This window comes from Zea mays, chromosome 3 (genome assembly GCF_902167145.1).
Source record: "Zea mays cultivar B73 chromosome 3, Zm-B73-REFERENCE-NAM-5.0, whole genome shotgun sequence".
Taxonomy (NCBI): domain Eukaryota; kingdom Viridiplantae; phylum Streptophyta; class Magnoliopsida; order Poales; family Poaceae; genus Zea; species Zea mays.
The window spans coordinates 50,516,678-50,525,580 of NC_050098.1; the positions used below are offsets into that span (position 1 = coordinate 50,516,678).

The 8,903-nt window shown below is 51.4% G+C and overlaps 1 protein-coding gene across 4 annotated transcripts; it reads right to left on the reverse strand.

Moving 5' to 3' along the window:
* Window positions 1-1,882: 1,882 nt before the first annotated feature.
* On the reverse strand, window positions 1,883-8,560 carry LOC103650065 (ABC transporter B family member 21). Of its 4 annotated transcripts, none has more exons than XM_008675733.3 (11): window positions 8,213-8,560; window positions 7,122-7,679; window positions 6,624-7,021; window positions 6,298-6,536; window positions 5,081-5,606; window positions 4,715-4,988; window positions 3,790-4,625; window positions 3,431-3,697; window positions 2,999-3,262; window positions 2,612-2,905; window positions 1,883-2,504 (listed from the first exon to the last, which is right to left on the reverse strand). In XM_008675733.3, exons 2-11 carry the CDS (start codon window positions 7,657-7,659, stop codon window positions 2,151-2,153), a joined length of 3,990 nt encoding a protein of 1,329 aa, XP_008673955.1. In that variant the 5' UTR covers window positions 7,660-7,679; window positions 8,213-8,560; the 3' UTR covers window positions 1,883-2,150. The 4 variants fall into 4 exon arrangements, with proteins under 4 accessions (XP_008673955.1, XP_020405795.1, XP_008673956.1 ...); XM_020550206.3 differs by having other exon boundaries at window positions 7,122-7,748; XM_008675734.3 differs by having other exon boundaries at window positions 7,985-8,560.
* Between the last annotated feature and the right edge of the window lie 343 nt (window positions 8,561-8,903).

Consider the following 8,903-nt stretch of genomic DNA (forward strand, 5'->3'; position numbering starts at 1 on the left):
GCCTGATCCATCTCGGACTCGCGACGGTGTCGTCCCTGACGTCACTCCTTTCCTAAAGGCGTCTGTCGGAGAGGAAATTCTCCGGTCGGGTGGCGGAACGCACCCGCCCTAAATCCTAAGATGAGGAGGGGCCTAAGCGTTTTTCCAGCTAGATGGAATTGGGAAGAACACAAGAACACACAAGGGTTTAGAGTGGTTCGGGCCGCTGGAGCGTAATACCCTACTCCACTGTGTGATGTATTGAGCTTGAGAGCTTGTATGAACTTGTGAGTTTGAGTGAGTGTGTGAGCCTAAGTTGGGTCTTTCTTGTAACTCCGTGTGCCCTCCCCTTTATAGCTCAAGGGGGGCACGTATAAGGGTGCTGAGCCCCGATATGTGGGCTCAGGGGCAAACCGAAGGGAATACATATAGGAGTATCCAATGCCAGTGTCGCCCAGAAGATCTCCGAGCGCCATAATGTCCGTAGTCCATATAGTATTAATATCTCGCGGTCGCTTCCTTGGTAACGCGCGAGCCATGATGAGCATAGTGTATGCCGCAACATGGGTGTACTGCCTGCCAACGGAATGGACAGGCACGCAGCCTACTGGATGGTTTGGTTGCCGCCCGTCAGCAGAGTGGACATGACACATTTAATGTTGAGGCGGCACATCACCTGCCAGTGGAGTGACAGGGCTCATTAAATGTTGAGACGGCACATCACCTGCCAGTTTGGCAGGCGGCGCGCCTTATCCGCCATAAATGCAGAGGACGCGCGGCCCAGAGGCCTTACATCAGGCTTCGCCCGCTGGCTTACATCACGGGCAGTGGGTCACGTGACAGCATCGGGTCTCTGCCTGAGCGGGGAGCAGAAGTGTGCACGGTACGGTCCGGACGCGTGTCGGCTCTGGACCCCCGCCTGGCCCTGACTAAGGTCCGGGTACTCTTTGTCCCAGAATCCCGGAACCCTACTGAAAGTGGCCCGGACCCCACACAGAGAAGTCCAGGACCCGTCCTGGGGGTCCGGTCTGTACCCGCGGAGGTCCTAGACCCCGCCCCGAGGTCCGATCCGTATATACAGGGGTCCGGCACCTTCCCATGGGGGTCCGGACCCACTGCTGATGCCTTGGAGCATATCGTCTTCTCTGGCCACGTGGTGATCCGAGAGTCGTCCACGTGGTAGGGCACGGTGTTGTTTACCACGCGACTAGAGATAGCCGCATGGGCACCGTGCCTTCACACTGTAGTAGGGGGTACCCCTGTTTCAGGGTACCGACAACGTCGCATTAAAATCTGTCTCGGCCGCAGCTTCGCCTTCGATGGTTGCTTTTGATTCTCGGCGTCTGGTATGCGGGTGAAGATGGGGCTTTGCAACGTGAAGTCGAAGCTGCTGCATCAGGGGTTGTGGCTCGGCAACGATGACAGCTGACGAGCCCCCTTCTTCGTGGACTGGATTGTTTCGAAGGGTCGTGCATCTACTGAGGGTATGACGGAGGTACAAGCTCATTGGTGAAGAATCACAGCTATCTCACGTGGGGTGTGTTGAGGCTTGACATCGACGTCGTAATATGATCTTTATCCTTTTGTGCTGGTGTGTTTGGTTGTAGGTGTCGTCGTGTTTTCTTTGGCCATGTGCGGCCTATTTTGCGGAGTCGGAGCTGCTTGTCCGATGGGTCGAGCTCGGCAACGATAACTCTGGATGTGTTGTGTGTGAGGGGATCCCGTTGTCGGCGATGTTTGTGCATTCTATATGCGGTGAGTGTTGTGCCGTGTTGGTGTCCCAATCCAACCGACGAGTTTAGCGTGTTGGTGTCCCAATCCAACCACCTGTTGTTTTGTTACTCTATCCGATCCGGACCCTTCTCCTTTATTAATATAATCGGCAACTCTCCTATCTGGTTCGTTTCAAAAATAATAATATAAATTATATATATATATATATATATATTAACTATCTTAAGGACCAGCTCCTTGCATTTACATTTGGCCCTTGCTATTTGTACCATTTCCCCGCTTAGGTATAATAAGCAATTATGTGTGTCATCAAATAGAGGAACAGATACTAGCACCTGACTTGCTACACAGGTTGTGGCAGCTCTGTGCCTCTGTCCATATATATATATATGTTTCAGCAGACGTTTGCAGGATCCCATGCTACCTACCACCTGCAGCTATGAAGAGGCTGCCGAGTGAAGGGCGACGAGGGACGCGTACGCGCCATCCTTGACGTTGACCAAGGCGTCGTGCTTTCCCTTCTCGATGATAACCCCGTTCCTGACGACGGCGATCAGATCCGCATTCTGTATCGTCGACAGACGGTGGGCGACGACCACTGTTGTCCGGTTCACCATCACCCTGTCCAGCGCGTCCTGGACGATCCGCTCGGACTCGGCATCCAGTGCGCTGGTCGCTTCGTCCAGAAGCAGGATCCGAGGGTCCTTCACGATCGCACGGGCGATGGCCACGCGCTGCTTCTGCCCTCCTGACAGCTGAGCTCCACGCTCTCCAACCATTGTGTCATATCCCTGCATTTTTTTTCCCAGGTAGGCACTTCACTCAGCAACAGGTTTTGATGCCTGGCTGATTGCATAGAGAGACTATCTCTTGACGCAATCAGATTAGAGAAACTAACCTGGAGCGCCGAGCTGATGAACTTGTGAGCGTTTGCCAGTTGTGCGGCAGATACGATCTCAGATTCTGTTGCCTGTCCATCTTTTCCATAGGCAATGTTTGCCCTTATCGTGTCGTTAAACAAGGCCGGTTCTTGACTGACCAGGCCCATTTGCTGCCTTAACCACCGAAGCTGGAACTTGCGTATGTCCACGCCATCTAGTAGTATGTGGCCTACATCTGGGTCATAGAACCTCTGGAGCAATGAAATTGCCGTTGATTTGCCACTCCCACTCTCCCCAACAAGCGCAACAGTCTGCAAACAAGTACTAGAATTGTTTATGCTCAATGACCATAAGCATTGTCAACTCAATTTCCCTAATAAAAAAAACAGGAGTAGATCACTTACCTTTCCAGCATGAATTGTCAGGCAAAGGTCCCGGAAGATCTGGACATCTGGCCTGGTAGGATACCTGAAGCTAACGTGCTGGAATTCGATATTTCCTCGTAGTGTCTCAGCAGTCACCCCTGCATCCTCACTTGGGTCTATCCTTGATTTTCGGTCTACGATTGCAAATATAGAGGACGCCGCTGATTTTGCTTTGGAAGAATCCGATGTAAGGGTACTTGATTGCGACACTCCAATTGCCGCCATTGCAAGAGCAAGAAAAACCTGGATTGCATATAGTAGGACAAATTTTTAGAATACCAAAATCACCTTTTTTAAGAAAGGATAACCCAAACCATGTTGCTTTGACTTCACTTCAAGCATTTCTTTCTTCCTTAATACGAAAACCAGATGAAGTTAAAAAAATCCTCAGTACTACCATAAGGTACTTACCCTGAAAACTTTAGGAAAGGTTGTCTTCCTGTCCTCGACAAGCCGAGCACCGGCATAGAAGCTAGCTGCATAGACCCCAAACAGCAAGAAAAAGGAAACTCCAAAACCGATGCCACTTATAATCCCTGTCCTGATTCCTGTTCTTAGGGGACCTTCACATTTCTTCTTGTACAAATCCATGACCTTCTCTTCAGCTGAGAATGAGGCCACTGTTCTTATGCTGCTTACTGCATCATTAGCCACCTGGCTTGCCTCCTCATACATCATCTGCATTCACAAATAAACAGAATGAAGTCTGACCCAATACGACAGTAGACAATAAATCTAAGGCACGGGCAGTTCAGTACAGGACAACAGACCTTTGAGTCTGCGCTGAAGCCCTGAATAAACTTCATCTGGATCCATCCATTTAGGCCAATGAGTGGTATCAAAGCTAAGATGATTAGAGATAGCTCCCAGTTTGATACGAATGCAATTACCAAACCAGCAACTAGTGTCGAAGAGTTCTGCACAACCAATTGGAGCGCGTCTCCCACAAGTCCTCTAACTTTGGCCGCATCAGCTGACAGCCTTGCACCGATCGCTCCGCTCGAGTTTTCTGGGTGATCAAACCATTCGACCTCCATATTCACCACCTTCTCAAACGTCATCAGCCGGATCCTTCTGATCAGCCTGCACCCCGCTATGGAGAAAAGGTAGGAACTGACGGGGAGCGACAGGAAGTACACCGCACCAAACACCAGGAACATGGAAGCCCAGAACTGTGAGTCCCTCCTTAGGAGATGTGGGGGCTCATAGAACGCCTTTATCACATTTGACAGGAGTATCGCGAAGATCGGGAAGATAACTCCGCTGATGACCGAGGCAATGGAACCTAGTACGAGGACCGGGATCTCTGGCTTGTTAAGAGACGCGAGCCGGCTGAGAGGCACTTCCTGTGGCATCTCGTCGCACAGTTTGTTGGATGAACCATCCTGAATTTCAATCCCAAGAGGCATACCGAACGGCACCGAGAACGAATGGTGGCTACTGTTATCACGGGACAACCTCCTGCTAGCTGACTTGTTCATCGACATCTGTTTGCCTAGACGAGCATTGCCATCACCCTTCCGGTTGTTCTGCTGGTTTGCTTCCTGTAGCTTTATCAGTTGGCTGTAAGCTCCTTCTGGATCTCTTAGAAGCTCATTGTGTGGGCCTGGTCCAAAGCGTTAAAAAATGGTTAAGCAAAGATGCATTGAGCAATCGGATACTGGCAAACGATGATTTTGATTATATTGATGTTACCCTTTTCAACTAGTGTTCCTTGATGAATGACGGCAATGGTGTCAGCGTTTCTAACGGTGCTCAGACGGTGTGCGACTATGACAGTCGTCCTATTCGACATGACCCTGTCAAGAGCTTCCTGCACGATCCTTTCAGACTCGGCGTCCAGCGCACTTGTAGCTTCATCTAACAGTAGAATTCTTGGATCTTTCAGAATAGCCCTTGCGATGGCGATCCTCTGCTTCTGTCCACCAGAGAGCTGTGTCCCATGCTCGCCAACCGAGGTATCGAAACCCTGTGAAATATCAGAAACAGAACAGATTGAGAAATTAAACTGAACCACCGAGAGAGATGTAAAGCATTGGCAAGCTCAGCGGCAGCTCTGACCTGAGGCATTTTATCTATGAACTTGGCAGCATTGGCAAGCTCAGCGGCAGCTCTGACTTCCTGATCTGTCGCGCTGGCTTTGCCGTAGGCTATGTTCTCCTTTATGCTGGCAGCGAAAAGGACTGGTTCCTGGCTGACAAGGCCGATTTTGCTTCTGATCCACCTCAGCTGGAACTCCTTGAGATTGACGCCATCTATCAGAACGTCGCCGAGCTGAGGGTCGTAGAACCGCTCGATCAGGCTGATGACAGTGGATTTACCGCTCCCGCTCTGGCCTACCAGCGCGATCGTCGTGCCGCTGGGTATGGCGAGGGAGAAACCCCTGAATATCGGCTCGTCAGGCCTCGTCGGATAGGAGAAATGGACGTCCCTGAACTCGATTTCCCCCCGGATGTCCTCCAGCTTCCTTCCTGTGGTGCTGTACGCGTCGATTTCCGGCGCTCTGTTGATCGTCTCGAACATCTTGTATGCAGCGGCCTGCCCGCCGGCAAACGCTTTCATGCTTGGAGACGCTTGACCTAGAGCCCTGGTCCATACCGTAAAAGATGTCAGGTATAGATGAAACCGATTCGTTTCAACCTGCAATGTAGAATTTTTTAGTTGGCTTTTTAGGTTTCATGGATCCCATTCACATCTATTTTTGTTGAACGAGGAAAATATTTTGAGTTTGCATTTTGCTTTTCTGTTGAACTTGAACCTGCCGATATATAGTTGTTATTTAGGTACGTACTAAATTAAAAGAAATTGAGAGAAGGGATGGGTCCATGACTGGCTTCTAATAGTGAAGTGAACTGGTCAACCTGCTCAAGTCCATTAAGCAATATTTCCCACGGACAAGTCTGGACACCTATCGCGTCCAAATCATCATAAACACAAAAGCTTTATCTGTTGCAACCACCCTTTGTGGTTACAACTTGTAACCACCCTTGATCATGCGCCAGCTGCCCAGCTTCCAAATGCGGTGGTTTCGGATGTTCCCAGGATTACGAAACAAGAAAATGACTGAACTTTTGATGAATTTTTAAGACTCGAGAGACCGGAGCCTTATAATCGTTTGATGAATTTTTATAAAATAGAGTCAATGTTGGAGTATGTTTTTGATGTTAGAGACCTATATTTCAAAATAAGACCATGTTTATACTTCTTGTTGGAGATGCTCTTAAACTGGAATTGCATGACTAAATCATATGCAGCTTAGAAATGAACATTGGACTTACAGAGAGCCAGTGAGGACCGCAAAGATCACGTTCATGACCTTGGCTCCGGTGTACCCCTTCTCCAGGATCAGCTTAGCGCCAGACCAAATCCCCAGCGAGTAGCCGCAGAAGAGGAGCAGCATGACCGTGCCCATGCCAAGCCCAGTGGCGAGCCCCTCCCGGACGCTGGACTTGTACGCGCTCTTCAGGGACTTGTTGTACTTCTCCACCGCCCGTTTCTCGCCGGTGAAAGACGCAACCTGCAGCAGGTTTCGTCAGTCATCCGTTGAGAGCGCTTCAGCGTGTGTTGCGGGAATGGAATTGATTCGGCTGTGCGCTCTGCTCACCGTCCTGATGGAACCGATGGTCTGCTCCACCACCACCGACGACTCCGCGTACGCCGCCTGGCCCAGGGACGCCATCTTGGTGACGACGTTGGACATGACCGCGCCGGCCACGACGAGCGGCGGGATGGTCGCCATCATGACCAGGGTCAGCAGCCAGCCCTGCGCGAAGGCGACGATGAAGCCGCCGAAGAAGGTCACCACCAGCTGGATGAACTTGCCGACCTTCTCGCCCATGGCGTCCTGGATCAGCACGGTGTCGCCCGACATCCTGCCCACCACCTCGCCGGTGCTGGTGTACTTGTCGAAGAAGGCGATCTCTTGCCTCAGGATCGTCTTGAGGTACAGGTTCCGTATCCGCGCCGCCTGGCGCTCGCCGGTGATCATCCAGCAGGTCACCTCTGGTCGGACGGAAAACAGCTGAGCAGCCTTAGTCTGCGTGCGTGTGCTCGGTGTCTGACTCTAGTGGGAGTGTTATGTTACCACTGAAGGTGGACTTACGGACGAAGGAAGCGACGGCGGAGGCGATGGCGAGGTAGACGAAATCGAGAGAGACCATGGACACCCGGTTGACGACGTCGTGGATGCTGAGCGCGCCGCCGAAGGCGTCGATGAGGTTGCCGAAGAGCACGGTCATGAAGGGCATCGCGGCGCCGTTGGCCACGGCCCCGAGCGCGCCCAGGAGCATGAGCGCCACGTCGGTGGAGTCGGCGAACGCGAACAGCTTGTGGAACGGCACTCGCGTCGCCGCCGCCTCCGCCGCGCCGGGGGTTTCCCCCGCCGCGCGTCCCTTGGCGTCATTGCCAGGGCTCTGAGCCGAGGGGCCGGACGTGCCTGCCGCCGGCTGCGACGAGGCATTCGCCTCGGCGGGTCTCCAGGACTCCGGCATGGCTGCCGTCGCTGCGTCGAAGATTCGCGCCTCCGCGCTCACGAATCTCTCCCCGCCGCGAGATTGGGCAATGCTGCTAGCTCGGCGCGCCGTGTGCTCTCTGCTCTGCTCGCCCTCGTATGGTTGTTCCTTACCTCCTAGCTCATGCATACCAGCAGCGCCTCACTCACCTGCCAGGGCCCAATAATCGCACACACAATCACATTCAGCAGCAGCGGATTCATCTCAGCGCTTCGCAGCTAGAAAAGAAGACAGCAGTAGAATCCGGGAAGGAAACATAAGAACAGGGAGCCCAGGGCAACAGCAAATCTGAATCTACAATCTCCCTAGCAACCGATGGGAAACACAGGGCATCCATCTCCCACCCGCGCAAGAACATAAAAAAAGAGCGCTGCGCTGTGCAGGTGGGAGGTAGAGTTCGGATGCGAACTTGCGAAGAACTGGTATGGTATGGATGGTTGGAGAAGGAACAAACCGAGCAGAAAAAAAAAAGTTGGCAGCTTTCGCACTTGCCGCCGGACGCGGACGCAGAGGCCAGCAGTCCAGCACCCGCACCACCGGGGAAAGAGAAAAAAGCAAGCTTGTATAGTGATTAAAGGTGGGAGACCGCAGCGGCGCCGCTGCGGTGGTTTTGGTATCCATCGCGGGCGAGCAAGCATATAAAAATGCGCTCGCGGAGGCCAAGGCGAAGGCCACTACTCACCAAGGCAGGCACAGGAATAAGCATCCGTCTCCGTCTCCTCTCTCCTCGTCGCAGTGCTGAGTGCTCCCAGCCCGGCCGGTGGTTGCAATGGCTGGCTGGATGGATGGATGCGGGATATTTATAGATGTCGGGCTTTGCGCTCACAAATCACAGCTGAGCAGATGGCGATCGATTGGAATGAAATCGGGTCGCACGAGAGTCAGCCTGTCTTCTTCTATTACCAGAAATTTAATTATAAATATTTAGGTTTAAATACTGTCAATTTTTTTAATATTTAGGGTTAGTTTGGAACTACATTGTTTTAAGTGATTTTTATTTTTCAAGGAAAGATAAACTAATTTCCCTTAGAAAAATGAATATCCCGTGGTAAATTGAGGCACTTAGAGATACATATTGTTTATATAAATATTTTTTATCCTTTGGAACCGAAGGATCACATGAATGTCAGTCTCACTTTTTTGTGTGACTAAAGCACACCCGGTATATTGGGTTGGCTATAGAGAATAGCCACGCTTTTGGAACCTTTTAGTACGAGCGGTGTCTACCTTTGAATAATGTATGATCATCACCAATAACTGACACTACAATTACAGGGCAATCGTGAGTCAAATATATTAAGATGGTGATTTAGGTCAGCTCGTTAGGCTGTTTTCGGTGGGTCATATAAAATAGGGGCGTAGAACTCTAGATG